At 35.8% G+C, this 22,862-nt stretch overlaps 1 protein-coding gene across 1 annotated transcript in view; it reads right to left on the bottom strand.

The window, feature by feature from the left end:
* Positions 1-585: 585 nt before the first annotated feature.
* Positions 586-22,862, bottom strand: part of CXXC4 (CXXC finger protein 4) — a 37,919-nt gene continuing 15,642 nt past the window's right edge. The window contains exons 3-4 of the mRNA XM_060096164.1: positions 931-1,119; positions 586-655 (exon numbers count right to left, since the gene is read on the bottom strand). Of these exons, the coding sequence (XP_059952147.1) occupies positions 586-655; positions 931-1,119 (259 nt within the window). The remainder of the gene's footprint in view (positions 656-930; positions 1,120-22,862) is intronic.

The following is a 22,862-nucleotide window of genomic DNA, read 5'->3' on the forward strand; positions in this document are numbered from 1 at the left end:
GATAGAACCAAGATTTACACCTAGGCTGTCTAGCTCCAGAGTCCACACTGTAAACCATAATCTTATGTTGCACAGAAAATGTATTTTTGCTAAAATATAAACCAATCTGATTTTTTTTACATAAAAATACATAGTTTTGTTGCTTTTCACCACCATGTTCTTGCTTATGCTGCCAAGTCTGTCCCTCTACTTTTTCTTTCCTTGCCTGATTGTTGTTCATCCTCTGAGACTCAGCTAGGTCACAGCCTCCTTCAAGACTTCCTTGGGATGAACAAAAGTTATCTGCTCTGTGCTCCCAAGTAAACCCATGCATAACTCCATCAGTTTTTAATTCATTCCCTCTCCAATAACGTTCTCAGAGCTACCATGTGTCAGGTTCATGTGCTAGGTATATGTGTCATTTAAATGTCTTGTTTTGAGAACCTCTATCTTTGATGGCAAGCCTTATTCAATTTTTCACGTCCTGAGTCTGGTAAAATGGTTGGCACATAGTGCACTTAATATTTTTTTAACTGAAATACAGATGAATACGTTGTAGCTAGTTATGTTAGGGAACTTTTGACCAAAACTGCCTGCCTTGGCCAATCACGATAATAACCACTTGCCTGAGTTGTCGAAGAACAGGAGCTCCTGAACGCGGTGCTGCTGAGAAAAACTAACAGGGAGGATTCCAGAGGGGCCAAAAGGAGGGAGGAGACGCCAGCCCATAATATGGCTTGTAAGCTAACCCGGAAGACTTTGGGAGGGGCCAATAAGAGGAGGGAGGAGAGACCGGCCCACGTGTCCTGCCAACCTCCCAGAAACGCTCACCCTGGAATCGACCTTGGCTGAGAGATGCGCCTGCCACCAGGAAGGACCCTGAAGGTCAGACCGAATATGGGCCAAGCAAGATGATTGGCCAGAGACAACCCAGAAAGCTAACCCCATTACCATAAACCCTGCGACTGCGAGTCAAGGGGCAGAGCAGTTCTCCTGGGTTCCTTCTCCTGAGTTTGCTCTCTGCCCGGGCGCCCCTTTCCAATGAAGTCTTTTGCTTTGTCAGCACGTGTCTCCTCGGACAATTCGTTTCCCTGTGTTAGACGAGACTCCACTATGGGGCCCTGGAAGGGGTCTCCCTTCCTGCAACAGTTATATAGGTATCAATGATCCATAGCACATAGGCCTGTTCAAAAGACCAAAAAAAACAAAGGTAGAGATTCAGGCAGGAATGTAAACCCTTGCTATAAAAGCTTCTTATAATTTGTTTAATTGTATTCACATTTTTAAGTAGTTCTATGTGCCAAGCCCTATGTTAGGTACTAAAGAGAGTATAGGTATAACGAATAGTGTTTATTCCCAGATCACAAGTAGCACATAGTATAGTGGGGAAAATAGAGTATGTACCAGCCCATTTCAAATGTATGTGACAACTATTGCATTCATAAAATTATAAAAAGAAAGCACCTTGGACTGGAGTGATTAAAGAGTGCTTCCAAGAAGAGAAGGCATCCAACTTGCAACTTTAATATATAGGATTCTAATTGGTAACAAAAAGGAATTTCAGGAACAGAGAGGAGCCTAAATAGAAACATTGTAGAGGAATAATATTTTGAGATATTAACTGAGATTTGCCTCTTGTAATGTATTTCCTTTTACTCTTTGCCCTGTATTCTTCCTCTCAGATTAGGAGAAAGATAGAATATCACTATATACAAAGAAAAACCGTTTGATTTTCAAAAACTAAAGCTTTTAAATCTCAAAAGGCAAGGCTTTTGCAGTGAAAGAAACTAAGCCCTGAACCATTCAAGGTATAAAGTTTATGCCATAAACAAGGAATAAAGAACCATACCTCCCCATTCAGATTACATAAAGATTCCACAGACTGAAAAAAATGGAAGATAACCCGGGAGGAAGCTAGGGCTTAGATATTGTTAGATTCTTGAAAAGGACCCTGCCCTCTGCCCTACCTTAACTTTGGAAGGTATAATTAAGCCTTTAGGCTTGAGATACCAAAAACAGGATGGGACTAATTCAAACCCCAAAATAAGAACAATAAGGGCCAGCCTTGATTAAGCACTTAATAGGGCCAGGCACTGTTCTCACCAAATTTTGAGTCCTAACCAGATTATGAGGGACTGACCATTATAGTATTCCCATTTTATAGATGATATGAGTAGGTCACAGAGAGGTTAAATAATTTATCCAAAGTCATTCCATTAGAAATGGCAGAGTTGGTATTTGAATCTGTAGTCTGATTCTAAATAGGGCTCATAACCATTTTGTGCTATCTAAAGACACATTGTGCTACCTAAGACTTCGTTTCTAACCCCAGCTAGGTTTAGGGATCAACATGAAAACAAGTGCAGTTGTAGAAAAAGAGAATTACATTTTTTTGCATGACTGAATTGTGGACATAATATCCATAATAATGAGAGCTTTTATGTGAATGATCTCCTTCAAATCCTCCAATGGCTCTATGAGCACAACTATAATTATAAATTTAAATATGAAAAACTGGAAGATCATATATATCAACTTGGCCAAGCTATCAAAGTTAGTAGGTGGCCCATTTGTCTTTGAACTCAGGCAATCTTACTCCCAAATCCATGTTCGCAGTCACTATGCCATCCTTTTACAGGAAATGGCAAATGTGGTATCCATGCAAATGCACTGCTTACATCTCCTATGGGCAACATGATTGACTGATGCCCCAACATGACTACTGTCCTGTTAGGTCCACCTCTGCCTTCATTTTAATGCTACACTTCTTACTATTTGCTCCCATGAAATGACTGAGCATGACAAGGCTATGCTCAGTCCCCTCCAAAATCCCCTCCAGTAGGGATTTTGGCTCAAGGATTCCCATTGGCCTAACCAAATCTTCATGGGAACTGTGTTACAGTCTGAGACTCTACCTAATTCCCCTTCCTTGTCTCTACCACAACTGTCAAACCTATATCATGATCTGAACCTTGCCCTCACCTTCTGTTGCTTCTTCCCCCAATAAACCTCTTCCATGTCTAACCCTCTTTTGGCATTTGCTTTTCTAGGAGCCCCATCTAAGGCACGTGGTACAAAGTGCGGTCTGAGAAAACAAGTGGTAATATGGGAATTTGGTTATGTCTCACTAACCACCCATTCTGGGTGGAAGGCGGGTTGCAGAAAGTCCCTGGCACAAGGCCCAATTGCTAAAGATTTCACTGTGGATGATGATTTGCCTTTCAACTATAATGGTTCAGACATTTAAAATAGGGTGGATTTGGATGATTACTGCTAAATTGTACTGATATTGACACCCTACAGAGAGTAAAACACTAAGAGCCATTATAAGTAGTTAATAAGTATAAGAACTAGAGGGACCTTTAGTAACCTACAAAAAGCCTTTGTCCCCTAGAATGGAAGAGCAGATCAGCTAAGTAGCAGACCAAAGATCTGTTAAGTCACAGAGTTCCACGGACTTTAGAATGCTCAGAGAGGAAGAGCTGTTACACTAAACTCAGGGCTCTCTTTGGGAAACCTGGGATCTTGCAATATGGGATGTGGACATGCAGACAGTTGCTGCTGAGGATGTTTGCTCTGCACTGACCCCTCAGAACTTGCAAAGGTGGCCTACAGCTTCACTCCCCCCACCCCATGTTAGAAGATGCTGCAGAGACCACAATTCTGCATGGTAATGGGTATCCCCTAAAGGACCTACCCCTACCTTCTCTCCTGGCTTCCAGGACCTTAACTAAAGTTAAATCCCAGAATTATCCAGCTGGGTGTTGCTGGGCTTGATAAGGGAGCACAGAGACTGTATTTGAATGTATTTGTAAGAATTAGCTAGCCTGTACCAGCAAGAGTCTGGAAAGCAGCCCTGGGGTTGCATCTAGAAAGTGCTTAATCAAGAGGGCCAGAATATAACACTGGATAAGGAAGAATTCATTGACTTGGAGGGAAGGGGCACTTTCTCCAGATTCAACCTTCTCCAGATTTAACATCCTGACAAAGCCCCTCAGGGAATGGGCAAATTCACTGCTTGCATGGATCAGCTTAAGCAGATCTTTCTTGAAACTGTGCTACATGCCAATACTCATGCTACCCAGTTTTTAATCCTGCACTTTCCTTATACAAGTCACACATCCCTTGTGTTCTCAAGGTTCTCCCCACCTTCTCCTGATCCTTCCTAGAATAAATTTCTTGTGCTTCTCATCCTGTATTATTGTGTGCTTCTAGGTGAACCTATACTAACACAAAAAGTAAACACAGTCAGCCAAAGGTTTTATAGGAGCAAAAATAGGAAATGAGGCTGGAAACTAAGGTCCAGATCTGATCATTCACCTTAAAAGCATGTCTTCACCCCTCAGTGACATGTTTTAGTGAGAACTGGTGATTTATAGCAAGTATTTAACATAAACAAAGGTTGCTGGGAGTATAATAATTGAGGAGTCAGGGTGAGAAAAGAAAAAGGGATTAGGAATCAGACATTCGAAAATCATAAAAAATTTTGAAAAACTTGAGGTAATAATGCATATATCTTGGCATAGATAAGTAATATAGTTATGTTTAAATGATTGACTAACCAATGGGAAATAATAGGAGGTCAGTAATCCCCTTTTTCAATTTGCCTTGGAGCAGTCACCAAACCCCAAGGCCCAGTTAGGAGGCCTTTTCATTCACCCCTAGCAGAGCTCTGGTGAAGTAAGAGATGGGGCAGCATCCATTTGAGAAAGTATACCTGATTGTATATGAAAGGTTAATACATTTAAGAATGAATTGGGCCTCCCTGGTGGTGCAAGTGGTTGAGAGTCCGCCTGCCGATGCAGGGGATACGGGTTCGTGCCCCGGTCTGGGAGGATCCCATATGCCGCGGAGCGGCTGGGCCCGTGAGCCATGGCCGCTGAGCCTGCGCGTCCGGAGCCTGCGCGTCCGGAGCCTGTGCTCCGCAACGGGGGAGGCCACAACAGTGAGAGGCCCGCATACCGCAAAAAAAAAAAAAAAAAAAAAAAAAAAAAGAATGAATTAGTTCATTTAAAATTTAATCACCACACATGTGTTGATGTCTGATAGAAAAAAATCATTAAGTAGTAATTAAGACGGGACTATTTGTCATTGGATGAAAGAGGGTTTTCAGGGCTGAAGGCTGGGTAGGAGGGAGACCTCAACAGAGGCAGCTCCTTTTAAAGTTGCTAAAGTTTGTTTAGTGATTTTTTTCAGCACTTTCCATTTCTTGAAATATGTTCTTGCTTACAAAATAGAAAATGATATAGAAGGATATCAATCATTCCTTTAAAAAAGAAAAATAAACTAAAATTAATGTCATGCTGATATGGACATCAAATGTAGATGAGGCTTATTAAAATGTATGTTTGTTTGGTGTCTAGTTTAACTGTATACTTGTTTTAGTGGAAGCTTTTGAGAAATATAATATTCATGTAATTATATAAGTTCGTGAGCTATTTGTGACATTAACTCTAAGAAGCTACATTTTTAGGACTGAACAGAGCAATGGATCCACTTAGTTGACTTCCTCATTCTGAAGAAGAGGCATGCAAATAAGTAATTGAACAATAACTTGTGTGAAATGTTACAGAAAAATAAAAGTAGCAGTAATTATATAAGAATTGTCTAATATCAAATTATATAAGAATTCTTTATGTCAACTATCATTTCGGCTTTTATATATGTGAATTTATCAATGTTATCAAAGTTGTAAGCATAAATGTCTTGTTTTTAGGATGACTACCATTGGTTTTTTAAAAATCACTCTTAATATGTATGTGTATATATTCTACTAATGACTCAGGAATGACAAATAAATAGAAAATTCATAAATATGGATAGTCATTATGAAGTCTAACCATTTATTTTAAATAAAGTATTCCAATTAGATTGAAAGCATTCATTGTCATAAATAAAAGCAAGCATTTTCCTACAAGCATAATTAAATTTCTTATAAGCATACTTAAATGTCATACTTCTTGGATTTCCCAGCAGTGTCCCTGGATCAGACTTTCCATGTTGATATCTGTAATAAAGGTCTATTTCAATCAAAAAGTTGTCTCTTACTATTCAAATATAAAGAGAATATTAACTCAGGATTTTACAAATTATTCTTTCTTAGCATTACCTATATTAGGTGTTTTACTTTTATACATATGTATTTTAATCTGGTTTGGCTTGTACTCATCCCTGAATCACTGGTCCACACATTTATTGATCAAAATGGGCTCGTGGGCTCCCTCCTCCCCCTTAATGTTAGGGGTGTGAAATCAGTCTACCTGAGCCACAGGGACAGAGAGGAGAGAAGGGTCTCTCTCATGTTGGCCCCAAATTGAGTACAGATTCAAACACTTGGGAATACTACCATGTTTCTCCAACAATATCCCAGGCACCACTTACTTCCTTCTTCTCTAGCTAAAAGATTTAAGTGCCGGCAATGATTAGGGTGTCCATTTCCCTATGCAGTGGACAGTTACTGCATTTGCCTGCACTGCACCTACTCCCCCTTATCGTGGTTTTTGACTCCTCTTTTCCTCCTACACTGATCTTCCACTCCTCTCAGTACAGTTGAGAGTGATACACTTTCTAGCTCTCTATATTTCTAAGTGGAAGTCCGGTGTACAGGAATTAGACTTTCCTTTTCAACAAACATACTAAGCTATCACTACCACCCATGGTTCAGCTTCTTCAATTGTGCCATCTTTCTCTTCAGAGTAATGTTGTTATAATCATTTAAGTATTTTATTACATGTAGTTTTATTATTTGATAAGATAACAGCATAAAGTGGGACATATGACTTTGCTCTTCCTAAGAATAACAAATAAGAATTTTCTCATGAGCATAAAGTAGTTGAGTCTAAGATGAAAACATTAAGTGTGCTGAAACTAGTAAACCTTTGGCTTCAATCATACTCATTGGGTCGAATCCAGTGAAATGAAGGTTCAACAATGAGGCAGCAAATACAACTTGAAGAATCTGTGCAAAATGCATGTTAGAGTTGGTGGCAAAAATCTGGATTGTATTTTGAGATTTTGTGATCTTGTCTTAGTTCCCTGAAACAATCCTCTCCTGTATAATCCTATAGCTAATCTTCTACACAATCAACATTTGTACCCATTTTTATAAAGTAATGGGGTAATTATAAGGAAAGGAATTTTGCTGGTAAGTCTATCAAACTCATTGTAAATTGTCTTCTTTACCCCAGAAGTAGTGTTGTGCTCATGTAGATCCAATCAGAGACATAATGGTATTGTGTGCACCTGTGTGTTGTATGTGTGTTTATGCATCTACATGACTAATTAATAAAAATGGACCTTTCAAGTTAACCAAATAGAGTTATCATACAATCACACAGAAATTAATTATCCTATTGGAATTCCAGTGAAGATGTTTCTGTCTCCTCCTTCCTGCTGCTTCCTTGCCCATTAACCCTTCAATAAAACATAGTTTAGTAGGTATTTATCAACAGATCCCCTTCCTTCTTTCTTCCCTCTTCCCTCCTTCTCTCTCTCTCCCTTCTTCCCTCTTCCTTCCTTCCTTCTCTTATCCCTCCTTTCTCTCTCTTACTTTCTCTCCTTCTTCTCTTTTCCCTTCTTCAATCCTTTCTTGCTTCTTTTCCTTCCTGTTATTCTTTTTTTTTTTTTCTGCCCAGTATCAATTTCCTTTTTTGATTCTATCATACCCTGATTTTCCCTGGATTACTATTCTTTCATTCTCAGTAAATGTGGTAGGGAGAGGCTTATCTCCACCCCGATCTTAAGGATAGGTTAAGATTAAACAAAATTTTGCATTTTGCATTTGTATAAGATAAACCAAAGCTTCCCTCTTTACAGTGACTAGTTAATGTGTTGGGCACATAATCCAATATAGGCCAAGGATTTGTTCTGTGATTTTTGCTGAACTTGTCAGGAAAGAAAATTTTTTCCTATAAAAGCATTCCTAGCAACAGAAAATAAATATTTAGAGGAGCTAGTGGCCACAACATAAACAAATAAGGCCTCAGAATAAAGCCAACTGAGGGTACCATAGCAACAGAGAGAATAACATAAAATAGTGTGATCCTTGTTTTAGTCTTTCCTCAGGACTTTTCAGTTATCTGAAATAATAAATTCCTTTCATTGTTTACACCATTGTGAGTAGTTACACTTTTTACCTTCTTTAAGTTGTGACTGACATAAGAAGTTCTGACTGGAGCCATTTTTATAGAAACCAGCACTTCATTTACTCTTCTAGAAAACAGGAATACTAATGATATTGAATCTAACCATCTGATCTGTGGTTCCAACTTAGCAACTCAGAAAAAGCCTGAGAAAGTTGGGACTATGATTATGAGGATATGGATACACTAGATTTTTTATATTATCTGATATTTATTTTTTCATCCTTTCTCTATACAACTCTGCTGTAAGTCCTAATTTGACTACAAGCATAAAGTAAGGAGTGACACACTTTACTTCCTTTTAAATGCTTTAGGACTTCTAGTGAAATGCCTTTTTCAAACTATAACCCATCATTTAAAAACCTGTTTACCCACTAGTCTCTGAATAAACCAGTAAGTAGTCTGTTAAATGAGGCTCACCTAGAAGTTGTTGTTTACTTAATTCTCTTTTTAAAAGTAAGTAGATAAGAGAGTCACCTACAATATAAGGATCAAAATGATCAAAAGAGCTATTCAGAGATACTCCAGAGGCAGTGAATAGCCTCATTGTTTCAAAGTTCACAAAGTAAGACATATTAACTTTATGTCATGAATGAAATGCAAATTTATCTTCCAATTACAAATGATTTTTAAAGCTTACTATTGGTGGCAGCTGCAGGGACAATTAAAGAATTCTAATTAAAGCTACTTAAAGTGGATAAAGCCTATGCCAGATTCCTCCATCTAACTCAGTTTCTGTCTTTTAAAGACAGAAAAGGATACACAGTGATTTTTAATCTAAATCTAGAACAGGTTTATTTACCTATTACATGTTACTTCCACTAATAACATAAGGAATGCATACATAGATTATGTAATAGAGGATATAAATGTTCAACATTGGCAGCGTGTGTGATGATTACCGACAAGAATTAATCAGCATTCCTCAGGCCATACACAATGCAGTTAGAATAGAAACAGCAAATCTGTTCAACTAATGCAAACATGCTGAATAAAAGGCTAAATAAGTAAAAGTATATCATCAGCCGTGACTCAAATTACATCTTTAAACTGTGTGCCAACTTCCTTTAAGTTAGCCATTTAAGAAAGTCTCTGCCAGAATTTATAAAAATAGAAAGTACTACATCTTCTCAGGTTCACAATTTTGTTATGGTGTGGGAATGCATTTAATAATTCAGTGTTTAAATTAACCCTTCCTTGATGCAACAGATAGAGTACGGTGGATACTTATGTGATGTTTTTCTTAATGATTAATCTGTTGATAAACTTCAGAAGTTCTATAGCCATCCATGGGGACAATGTGCCCAAGTTCCCAAAGAACGTGTAGATTGTAGTTTTATTGCTAAATTCTTTTCAACTGAATTTTTTAATTCTTGACATTTTATAAGAGTCTCAACATTTTCTGTCAAACTGTGAAATCAAGCATTTCAGTTTTTGTTGTAGCCATTGCTTGTTTTCTTGTTCTGGATATATTGCGGGTCCTTGGGATTTTAATGGACTAAAATAATTACCATTCATTTTTTTCAGATTTGGAACTACTCATTGTTTAGTCCTCAGAACTCTGGTGGTAAGGATTCAATGGGGGAACTTGTGGTATGTAGAGATTTCTGTCAAATGGTAGGTTTGAAACTGAAACTCGGGTCTCAGGAAATTCTGGTACAAAATGCTTTCTCTTGTATACAATAATGAAGAAACACTTCTAACCATGCTCTCTGGAATGCATTTAGGCTATTAATGAAAATGGGCATGGCTATCTCTGTAAAGAATCAAGTGTAAAGAAGAAAAACAATAAATATTAAGAAACTTGTACTCTCATATTTTTATAGTCATGAGTCAACTTGTTCCTCATGAAGGAAAGTTTAGACAAATCTGAAAACCTTATTATTCCTTTTGTGACTGGGAGTCAACTAAACAATCTCAATTCTCAATTTGTAGTTTTAACATCTATCCATTTTCTGCTCAAATATTTCGGTTCCCAGAGATGTTAAATAAGAGAGAATGATTTTATCTCCTTTGATGGAATTGCTCACAAAGAATATAAAAATGGACAGATAAATTTTGTTATAGCAGGTACAGAATTATGCTTAATAGTTTTAGTGCACTAATTCTGGTCAGCATCAAACTTTGAACTTGATGTATTTATATTTGTGTTAGGAGAAAGTATTGTCATATGTAATTACTGCATTAGAATGTTTATAGATAAACATAAATAATAAGTAAGTTTTTTCATGCAGTGGAGATGGGATAAATTGAGGGGAATGAATAGTCAGTCACCTGTGGATGAAAGGTAGGGGCTGGGGTAACTAAAGGCCAAAAAAATATGGGTCACTGGGAAGAGGGGAAAATGGAAGAATTCACCTGTAAAAGTTTTGCTTGGGTTTCCATTTCTTCTCTACCCTGGTCAGTGTGGGAGATGAGCACTAATCAAATAATGCTTAGAATGAAGGTGAAAATACAACGTCTGTAGGTGAGTCCCAGATCTCAGTCCTTGCCTTTCCTCTCCTTTATCTATCCACACTCACTCTTTTGGTAATCTCATCCAGGTTCATTTTTTAAAAAATACAATGTATATCCCCAGCCTATAAACCTCCCTTGAACTCCAAGTCCATATATCCAATTGTGTGCTTGACATCTTTACTTCAATGTCTGAGAAGCAGCTTAAACTCAGTACATCTAAACTCAAAATTCAGTCTTCCCTTTCTCAGTTAAGGAAAGGACAACTTCACTTCTCCAGTTATTCACATCAAAGGCCCTGGGGTTATTATTAATTTCTCTCTTTCTTACATACCTAAAGCCCTACCTATCCATGCAAATTCTGTTTCCTTTATTTCCAACTATGTGCTGAATTCAACCTCTTTTTTACAACCTCCACTGCTACCATTCTGTTTCCACCATCTTCTTTCATTTGGATATGGCAATGACCTCCCCAGACTGGTCTCCCTTCCTCCATTGTTGACTTTCTGTAGTCTTTTCTCAACACGGTAGCCAAAGTAGTCCTTTTATAATATAAGTTGGATCATGTCTCCCTCCAGTCAAACACTCCAAATATTTCCCTTCTCACTCTGAGTAAAGGTCAAAGTCCTTAATATGACACAGCAGTCTTATCTCTCTTCCTTCTCTAACCATATTGCCTACTCTTCTCTCTCTTACCCATTGCTCTCCAGACACAGTGGGCTTCCTGTTGGTCCTTGAAAACTGCAGGCCCATTCTCATCACAAGGTCTTTGTACTTGCTCCCTTTGCCAGGTAGGCTGTTTCCAACATATACACATGGCTTACTTACTTACTTGCCTCCTTCAGGCCATACCTCAAATGTTACCTTCTCCGTCAGGCTTTCCCTAAATACCCATTTAAAATTCCAACTCTTTTCCTCATCCTCTCACCCCACTTGGCATTTGTAATCTCATTTTCCCTCCTTAATTGTACCCATATTATATATTACCATGTGACATTTATATTTATTTACTTCGTTTATGACATTTTTCTTTCCACTAGAATGTGAACTGTATGGAGGCAGGGATTTTTGTCTTATTTGCTTGTGAATATATTCTGGTTGCCTAGATGAACAAAGAGCACATGATAAATGTGTAATATCTTTTTATTGAATAAATTAATTCATTAATAAATGCTATGAAGAGGCACAAGTTACTCTGAGAGCCCATAATAGGTGAACTTGACAAACTTGTAGAAGTCCTTTAAAATGTGAAGCATTAGCTAAGTTCTGAAGAATAAAGAGGAATTTTCCAAGAAAATAGAGAAGGCAAGAAGATTCCAAGTATTAATAACAAAATGAACAAAATGTCCTAAGGTGAGAGGCAAAACCCATCTTGCAAGTGTAAGGACTGGAAGAAAGTCTAAGTGGCTGGAGCAGAGAGAAAGGGATGACATGATATGGGATGGGACTGCAGAGCCAGACCACAAGATCCTTGCAACCACATTTAGGGTTTTATTCTAAGAGTGATGGGAAATCACTGACAATAAGCATGGAATCACATGAGCTGTGTGTGTGTGTGTGTGTGTGTGTGTTTTAAAAGAACTGCTCAGGCTGCAGCATAGAAAATGTTTGAAGACAGATAGGAATGGATGGAAAGAGAATCCTGTGGTAGCTAAAGTGACTCTCATGAGAAATGACAACAACTTGGACTAGGGTGGTGGCATATCTCAGGTCTTTTGAACCTTCCTGTTTTTCTCTTCTGCCATTCCAGTCTTTTTGGTTCACTACTTTACCCTCAGGTTTTACAACCCAGGGGTGCACGAGTCTTGCCCTCTTCTCTCAGCTGGGAAGACTTTGACATTAAAGAGCTTCACTCCACCATCTCTTGCCACTCCTTCACATGATGCCTGCTCCATTCACAACAAACATTTTCCACTGTTTTTATTTATTTGTGTATTTATTTCAACTACTTGGTTGAGTTCCATGGTGATGGTAAATGTGTCAGGAACAATGTTTTATTCATTTTGATATCCCCAGCAGTTGGCACACTGAAAATAACAATAATACTTATTGAATAAATGAGAAATTAAAGCAATTGCTGGTTTGCCAACACAAGTTATTCATGATGTTCTTCCTGCTGCTGCTCTGTAGACATCACAGATTTTGGAGAGATAAAGGCCTTTTCCATATTGTCAAAGTATATAAGCTATAGATCAAGTCATCTATTAGTGCTTGGATGTGCACTTGAAGCTCAAATATACATACGTATAAACAGACATCTCAATAATATATAAATATAGCTAAAATATTCAAATTATATGAAGAAAATTAATACATTTGGGGAGCAAATTGTATACATAATTTTCAAAACAGTCTTTTAAATGACTGCAAGTAGGACAGAGTGAAGTGTTATTAACTTATTAAAAGAGCCCCTAAAATGCTAAAAAGATTCCATGTAGCCTCCCCAAATTCCCTGATTCCCAGAGAAGAAGTTAAGTATTAGAAGATGCTGAGTCAATAAATTCAGTTGCAACTGTACAATGGTGGCAGAATCTTTTACATGAAAGATGTTTAATAACCTAGTGATCCTTAGCTACTGGGGTCATGAATTAAACTCTGTCAACTAAAAGCAACACACACACATGCACACACAGATTAATCTATCTGTCTCCATCCCCCCACATGTTAATTCAATATTAATAGAATTATAAATATAAATAAAAACTTATGAATAAAATTATATGGTAATTCATGGAAAGGTGAGAAAATTTCTTGAAGGCTACAATGAATAAGAATTTTCAGCTACATATGTTTTATGATGGCATCAAAGGTTAAACAGTGCCATTTAAATATTGTTCTTTTCCAACCTCCCTCCCAACTGTGCAGTTTTCCTGAATCCATATAATTTTAAATAGAAGATCGTTTTTCAGAAAAGTCATAAGCAGAAGATCATAATTCAAATCAGGCAACCAGATTCTCCTAACTTCTAACTATTAAAGAAGTCATTCCTGTATTAAAAATGTTTTACATGTAGTCTTTACATGATTAGAATAGCTTTTAAAAGTGTTGTTCTTGGAAAGAGACATGGACACTGCTTCCAATTTGTGAAATTACAACACCTGTTAACTAGAATGATTTTTGTCATAAGGAACGTACTATAAACAAAGCACAGACTTAGACTAAAAAGATAGTTGACATTTCATTTTATATAAATACATGGAAAATAAGAAATATTGACTTAAAAACTGGCCAAATAAATTGAATTGCATAGGACACAAAGATAGATCTTAAGCCAAGATATTAGAATAAAAGATTAGAAACAAAATTTCCAAATAAGCAAAAATGTCCTATATAGCTATGATACTTATGGAGTGTATGCAAATAAAACCTTCAATTTGTGTTCACTGTGTTTACTGCAAATAACATTTTTTCTCCATTAAAAAAAGAGTGGAAACAAAATGGGGAATAACTTCTGCATAAAACATGTCAACTAAAACAACTGCTACCAATAAACATACTTGAAAAAAAATTCATGATTTTCCAGAAACCATATGAAATTATTATCTGGTTCAATGTCTAAATAAGTTACAGAACTCCCCTCTCCTCCCGTTTTGGTTACTTCAAACTATTTTGAAGAATTATTCACTTATCATTACATATAAACCTCCAAGTATTTGTGTCCTTGAAGATGTCAAGTAAGGAAAGTATTATCTGTGAAAATCCAGTTTTATATTTTTGCCATATTGTTGCTTACACCAAAATATAACAAAGAAGCATAGCAACTCACCTGCAAAACTGCTGAGTATCCAGAAACTCTCAAGATTCAAGTTTCCTAATTCATCTTCCTCACACTATGTAATCCAATTCTGTTGCCATGGCCAAGATATTTTATATTTGTGATATATTCTAACAGAGCACATCCTGAAATTTATAAAATTTACAAAAATCTTCTAATGTGGTCTTTTTTCTGTGAACACGAACTCTTTCAATTGTTTAATGCTCCATGTTTGCAACCATATTAATGATTTCCAAGATATAATACTGTGTTCTACGTTTCTTGTAGTTTATGAAGCATCAAAAAAGTGTTAATAAGCAGCATGGGTGGACCGCAATATTCCACAATAAAAAAATGTAACACAATAAAAATGTAATCTCAGAGTATTTCTGGGAGTGGCTGAAGATAGAATTCCAGTGTTGCACATTTCTTCATTCATCTTAATGCTTTCAAGTGTTATCAACAGGACTTTTCATTCACAGCACAAGGAATTCATGGGATGCTTTCTCCTGGCATGCTTACGAAGAAGGAAGGAAAAAAGTTTAGATACGTTCATTTCTTCTTCTATTAAGGGGACTTTTTAAAGCTTTCAACAAAAATATACCCTTTAGAAATATGAAAAGCATCATGTTCTTTTTTCCTTTTTAAAAAATATATAAGAAAGACAAAATATATGAAGAAAAAAGATGAACAAAACTGGAATATTTTATGAAAAAATTTATATACAGTATTTATTCTGCTGACTTAAGGGCAAGTGTAGAATTAAAAATGTTTTTATCATAAAAAAATTAGACTTTCAGGATCTCAAGATCATATGCCGATTACTTAAAATCTCACAAATAAAAATTTGATCATGGAAAAAGAGATCTTTTGAATACTAAAGTCCTTTATTCAACAACACAGAAATTTCACAAAAACAACTTTACTGGGCAAATTGAATGTGTTTTTTTTTTTTTTTTTTTTTTTTTACAGTTTTAGTACATGCCCCGTAAGTAATTTTCTTTAATAAATACAGTTTTCCAAAACTGTTTTTTTAATAATTGCACAAGCATACATACACCTTACACAAATATCTATTAGAAAATTTAATAGATAACTGCACAGTTCAGAATAGGAGAACACTGTGAAAGGAGTACATTTTGTGGCCCATGTTCCTGAAATATCTCTGACTTCCTCACAGTTGTGAAAATGGAATCCCTCCTAACAAAGTAGCTGTCTTTTATTCACTAGGAATACAGATCTCAGTGTGAAACTGCCAAATTTAATAAAAACAAAATCTGAAACATTTAGCTGTACATGAGAACCAACTGTTTGATATCACTGTGAATCTAGCCATGATCAAAGACCCACTAGAGCTTTTTGCTGAACATATTTGACCCTGAATAGTATGCTCATTTAACTGCTTTCTTTTTTTCATTATTTGATTACAGATACTATCAGCTTAAAGACTTTATTTGCTTTAGTATTAATTATACAACTTACATGCCAGGGGTTCTGAATGAAAGGAAGGGAATATTCCTTTCTTTTAGTGATTGCTTAATATTAATTCATAGAAGCCTACCATCTCTTGCTCCCTATAAATGTATTTAGAAGAAGAAAGTTGGGTGTTGGGAATTAAGCAACCAGGAGACATTTTTATACACTCTTATCCTGGGGGAAGACTATTACTGTTTTTTCTCCCAAGGATGGACGCATTTCTACTTGTAAATATGCCTCTACTTATGCACAGACAAGCAGAATCCATCAGAAAGCCACTTTGGGTTGAAGGCCTGGAAGGAGAAAGATTTGCACTCTGATGTTCTTGTGATGTTATGTTGCTGAGTGACAGCTGACAAAGGAATGGATCCACTGTACTACATGCCAACACCCCAAATACTTTCCATGGTCTCCCCAAATCCTGACAGAATATGGCATCTCCTCATCTACACCTAGAGAAGGCAAGACTCCTGTGTACACAGAGAGACCTCTCATACATAGTTTTTTATTTGGCTTATCTGATATGTAATTTTTAAGATGTAATTTTTAATCAGATCTACATCTGATTGCTATCTTCTGAATTTTCTTGATACTGAATATGAAACATACAGTGAGGAACTTTTAAAAGTTACATTTCATTGGTATTATAGAATCATGAAAAATGTAAATCTTTCAATCCCTCAGGGCTGTAATGATACACTTTACAAGTTCTCGATACATTGACTTACAGGGGAGAGAACTGAGGGGAGGCTGGAAGAGTAATATCTTTCAACATCACCAAAGAGAATCATATATGCACCCTACATTATATAAATACAGTTTAACCAAAAGCATAAAAAAATGGGCGGTTTAAAAAGAACAATATCAAGAACAAAAACACATAAGAGAATTCAAGAAAAGCTGCACTTCTCCATATTAATACTCAACAGATTTCCTTTCATTAAAAAATTGAATTGACATGTAAAAACACCACATTTTACAATATACAGATTCATTAATTCTTTAAGAAAACAAACAAAAACACATCAGACATGCAATACTAGCATGTATTTTAGACTCACAGTACATTGAGATCTTTATATGTTATGAGATCTTTATATGTTACTGTATGCCTAATGCAGCCTGAATAAAAGTTTGTTTCAATTCTGTAATAATAATCATCATTTTCCAAAAAGCCAGGCAACCTTACCATTCAAGTGTGAAAGTAAGTTTCCACTTACTTGTAATTCATTAGCAAACTGGTTAAAAAAAAAAAAGTCAAATAAAAAAATGGAAAATGAAAGAACTCATACAGCTCTCATTGGTCCCACAGCAGAAATAGAAATTCCAACTAGAACCTTCAAAGGAATATACATCAAGTAGAAAGCTATCTCAAAATTAATATACAGCACATTTTAATTTGTGATCATATAATTCTCTTCTCTAAACATGGATAAGTGAAATACATAATGAATTTTCTTCAACAAGCCTACTTGACAGTAACTGTAGACCTTGCATTCAGACCCTAGGCAAGTTAAGTCACATTATTTTTCACACTGGCGTTTGTAAGTTCCTTCTCCACACCCAACGATGAAGTGCTCTTTCTGCGTTTAAAAAAATCTCCTCTGTCCGTATTATTTCCCATTCAAAACTACAACTAGCATTTTAAAATTATTCATCTGTTAGTCTTTCTAAAACTTTACAGTCCTTTTCATCACCCTTTCTCTTCTAAGTTATTTTTCTTCACATGATCCATGTTGCTAACTTTTCAGCAGGCTTATGGATGTCACGGGCTACAACAGCTGGCTAGTGACTAGAGGACAAAAGTTACAGTAACATGGCAACTTAGATACTCTATGTGTTTTTGTTAAACTCTGTTTTATTCCTGAAGCTGAAAATAGTCTTTCTAATCTGGCAGAAGAAAAAAAAAGAAAGAAAGAAATAAAGAGAAGTCTTAGGGATCATGTCATCACAAACATTTGTCTTAATGGGATAGCCTTAAGAACCCTGACTGCCAGAAGAAAACCAAACACTACCTGAAAAGGTAGTACGTGTCCTATGAAGCATTAGCTCCTTTTGTTTGGGGGCTGTTTGCATTTATGGAATTCCACAGACTGTGGTCCTGCCTTCTCAGGAATGAAAGCATCCAGTGACAAAAATGGGAATGGAAACAATGGAACATTCCACTGAGGGCCTAGAGGAAGGCCACCGCTGCAACCAGGAGGCTGTGAGAAAGGAAGATAAAAAGATATTTAAAAGCCTCACTTTCATGAATGTATTCCATTCTTTTGAATTTAAAAATGTACCTAGCCATGCCTCATGCAGGAGGCCTTTACGTATTCAAATTTTAAAACAAAACTACCCTTTTAATATCATACATGGAATTTAAACATTTGGATACATTTTATTAAGTGTTTATTTTTTTCTACCAAAAAAAGAAAAAGAGCAAAAAATAGACAAACAAAAAAATACATACAACCCTTGTTGGGCTGGGGAAAAATAAAGTCAGTCATAAATTTCTCCCCTAAGATATGATACTTTATCCTGTATCCTAGAAAACAGTTTAAAGGAAAAAAAAATTCTACAACTGATTCTGCATGTTCCAACTACTCTGAGTACTCTGCCTTACAGTGCCACCCGAGACAAGTCAACTACACTAAGGATTTGGGAGGTATACCCTTCTGTACAGCTCGGTTGTAAGCAATGCAAGTGCATAACCACTACTCTAATATAGTGCTCAAAAGATTAATTGAAACTTTCCTAACATCTTCCCCTCTTAGAACAATACAACTGAAGGTAATTGCTGGATGCATCATCATCTTTTAGTCTTATAAAACTTGGCATCAAGTCTCTACGGAAAGATGCATGGCAAAACATGCCACTGCTGTTGCTGCTCCTAGAAACAACTGGCAAAAAATATTTAAAGCTAAAATTTATTGCTCCAGATTTAACTCTCAGAACCAGACTGTTGTGTACAAACTGTTAATCTCCATAGATGCTCAGAGATGATTGTCTCCTTGTGTCTAAACACACAAAATACAAGCTGCTATCTGTACAGTTTACAGTACTGAAACACATATATTTGAAAATGAAGTATAGATATGTACTTTGCAAAGATACATGATTTTACAGCAGGGGTTTACCCAAACTTATTTTTTACAGCCACTTTCAAAATAGACAACAACTTCACTAGGATAGCTAAATTACATCAAAGAAAGAATCAGAGTATAGAAAGTAAATAGACTGGCCAATTCCCCAAGCTCCCAGATTATTTTTATATGTCTTTTTTCTTTTCTTTTCCTTTTTTTTTTTTTTGAAGAAACCCCTATACATAAAATGAAAATAATATCTGGATATTTTCTTCAGTGGTGGACTAAACAGTTTCTTAAAACAAAGCATTTAGTTTGCCTTTCACTTCCAAATGCCTTGAAAATAAGATATACTACTGCTTTAAAAGAACCATCGGAATGCTTCAGCGCTGGGAACAGGTGTTCTCTATAAAAAAAAGAGCAAGAAAACAAGTTAAGCTTTCTTTCTATGTCAATATAAAATTAGATTTTTCTCCTTTACACTTCAGTAATATTTTCAGTCAGCTATACACAACATAATGACTTGTATATTTCAACATTTAATAAAAAACAAATGTTTAATCTTAGGATATTACAAAAATTAGAATATTGAATTTAATGATAATTTACTAAATATAATGATTAAAACACATTGGTCTAAAAAATATAGGACACACGGCCTAGAACATGGATAGCAATCAGAAGAAAGGGGGAGGTTCAAACTATTAGCCAATAGTAGGAAGACCAGATACAGTATATACTTACATCAGCCTTACATAGGCTGCATTTTAAGTACGCTTGCTAGAGCCAGCAAGCGTACTTAAAATCTGTATCTGCTACATACATATGCAGCCTATGTAAGGCTGATGTTCAGAATTCAGTGAAGTAATTTCTTTATTCTGGAGAATTTCTTTTACGACAGGACAACAACAAATATAACATCAATATTACCTCTATATTTAATAACTACTAATGCTAAACATTCCTACATATAATGGAATGAGAACTATATGGACAAAATATACCACTATTTTAAAATGTCTGCATTTGCAACAAATTGATGTCATATATAGGGGACAAACTTATAACTAACCAATGTTACTCAATGGAGCATAATGATCCTTTTGCACCAGAAAAATATTATAGTCTTCCAAAGGAGTAATAAGCCAGCACTAAATGTATGAGCAATCCTTTTAACAAGAAGCTTACAGTTACTGTGGGTTTTTTTGTTGGATAAACAGTAGTTAAGTTATCAAATTTTCTTTTATATATTAATGTTACAGTAATTCATCATGCCATACTCTTCATTATAAAACAGAATTACATGAGTACATATTGATGGTACATGAGGAACAACAAGCTAAGAGTAAATTTTCCCGGAGGGCAAAAAAAAAGTTGATTTTCTTCCTTAGACCTGTCCAACAAGCCTGTGTAGCCTATAAGACAGCTGCTATAGATTAGTAAGTATGTAAATTGGTAGTTGAATATTACCAAAATATCTAGTGGGTATAAAAGAACACACACACACACATACACACACACACCCTTGTAAACACATCTTAAGACAGTGTTAACAGCACTTGAATTTTCAGAAAATACATGAAAAATTCTACAAACACTCTTTAATAACTGAGATTAGCTTTTATTTACTTTCTCATATATGACTTATTTGGTTGACACAGTCCTACTGTAGCAATGTCATCTAAAAATAAAACTGTGTTAATTGAGATGTCAAATGAAATTTAAATGAATAAAATAACCATTTTGGCTTATCTGCATTAAATAGAAGTTTAAAAAAACTTCTCTTAGTTTTTTGTGCTCATAGTCAACATGATATATTTCACAATGAATGTGCTAAGAACAAACTAATGTTGTCTAATTCAAGTTTGCATATAGGTATACAAAAAATATTTAAAACTTGTGAATATTTTCTAAAATCACAAACAAAAAGGTCCATTATTCCCATAACAATAGTACTTACTAATATTGTACTCCCTATTCCTCATGGGTTAATCTATCTTCTTCTCGCCAGTTCACTATGCATACCTGGATCCCCATCATTTGACTTGGTTGGTGAGAAAAACCCCTTTACTACTTTTAAAAAAGTAACTTTTAAATGATATATGTAATTATATGTGCTCATTACACTTATTTAATCATTATTAAAAGTACTGTATGAAATAATAAGAAAATATATTCATTCATCTTAATATTCGTGCTCTACACACACACACATATATATAAGCAGTAAATGAAAACTTAGTTTACACCAGATGCTAACTTGCTGCTTGATGCCAACTAAGAATAAATTTTATATAAGCATGCATACTTATATAAATGTAGTCATTTTTAACAAGATAAGTTAGATCTAAGCATATCCATGCATTGCAGAATCACACATGAAAAATAAACATGTGCATATATATCCATATATATTCACATTTATGTGTACAGTATGTGACAAAGAGATGCCAACTTACTCTCAGATGCCAACTGGAAATAAGACTGTAAGTATATACTTATATATCTTGTATCCTGATAAACATATATGTTTATGAAGATAAACAGAAGAAATATATGGAGCACATTTTTTAAATGAGATGAACTCCTTATGTCTTAGTTTCATTTTTAAATCTCTCTTCCAATTCTTGGCTCTTCCTGTGCCCCTTTCCACCACTCAATTTTATCTGCAATATTTAGGAAAAGCAAGCTTTATAAAATGCCACCCGAGATCAAAGGTCATTGTTGTGAGGAAAAAGATAATCGCTTCTCAACGCTTGTTAGCACTAAATAGTAATTAGATAATGCCGATACGAGAAAAGCAGAGAGCTAGTTTTCTTTACTGTCATGACCTGTCACAAAATTGCACTGTGATGTGTACATATTAGTATGTATACAATTTTGAGACCAGTATGTATCTTCAAAAATAAGGATACAGACAATCCATTGCTACAGGGAAAGGGAGAAGGTAAGCAGGGATGCATCTATTAAAAATTATTTCTCCCTTATATTAAGATCTTTGAGGTTGAACCCTAAAAATGATTAGTTGGGAAATCACTTAAAATATGTGAGAAAATTTAGGAAAACCACTGGTGCATTAATTAGAACAAATCTTCAAGGCATTCACCAGAAACTTGAAGTGAGGATTCTCTAAGTTTTATTTCAGGGTTAAAAAAAGAAACAAAACTCTTCAGCATCCCAAAGGCCACACAAAACAGATGTATATCCAACCTCCTGCCCAATTTTCACTGGGCTCACTGGAAATTTCCTTAAGGCCTGGATTGATTTTTTTAAGCCAGAATGGGGGTAGCAACATTGTTTTCATATGTAAAACACTGAGTTAAATTAGGGGTTCTAATTAAGTCTGTCCTAATTTGGGGACATATCTTCTCTAATGAGGTCGTCTTTGTAAGAGGACTTCTATTTTAAATGGTTGGGGGGCTTCACCACACCAATGTGGTGGATTAAGCACCCTGACCAGCTACTTTCGGGTTATATAAATTCAAGAGTCCCAGCTGGGGAATCACATTCTTGGTGAGATTACAGTGACTTTCTGGATCTCAGTGATGCTTGCAGGAAATCGTTATCCTGAGTGACAGGGAAGCCAGATTCCCCAGGAAGAGAAGGGGGTGGGGGTGGGGGTAAAGAATAGAATTGAGTTGATCAGCATTGTTTAAGGCAGTCTTCACTGCTCACACGGGTGCAAACACTGGCAAACAGCAGCCTTGCTCCCAGGAGGCCTGGGGAGAAACCTGCAGCCCCCAGTTCTCCTTGTGGTACTGCTGTAAAGCATGGTGTTCCAGGGAATTCACCCCTACACGAGCCAGACCCAGTATGACCTTCAAGTTTAAAGGAATGCCTTCTGTTTTCCTCCTAAATAACTTTAAAAGGCAAATTATTGAATAAAATAATTATATAATCCAAACCTAAGTACGTTTTACATTTACTTCTTTAAAAACATGAATACAAAAATTATCAATATGTCTCTGGCAGAAATGTATTTCAGCTTGA

Source organism: Mesoplodon densirostris, chromosome 1, assembly GCF_025265405.1.
Source record: "Mesoplodon densirostris isolate mMesDen1 chromosome 1, mMesDen1 primary haplotype, whole genome shotgun sequence".
In the NCBI taxonomy this organism is placed as follows: domain Eukaryota; kingdom Metazoa; phylum Chordata; class Mammalia; order Artiodactyla; family Ziphiidae; genus Mesoplodon; species Mesoplodon densirostris.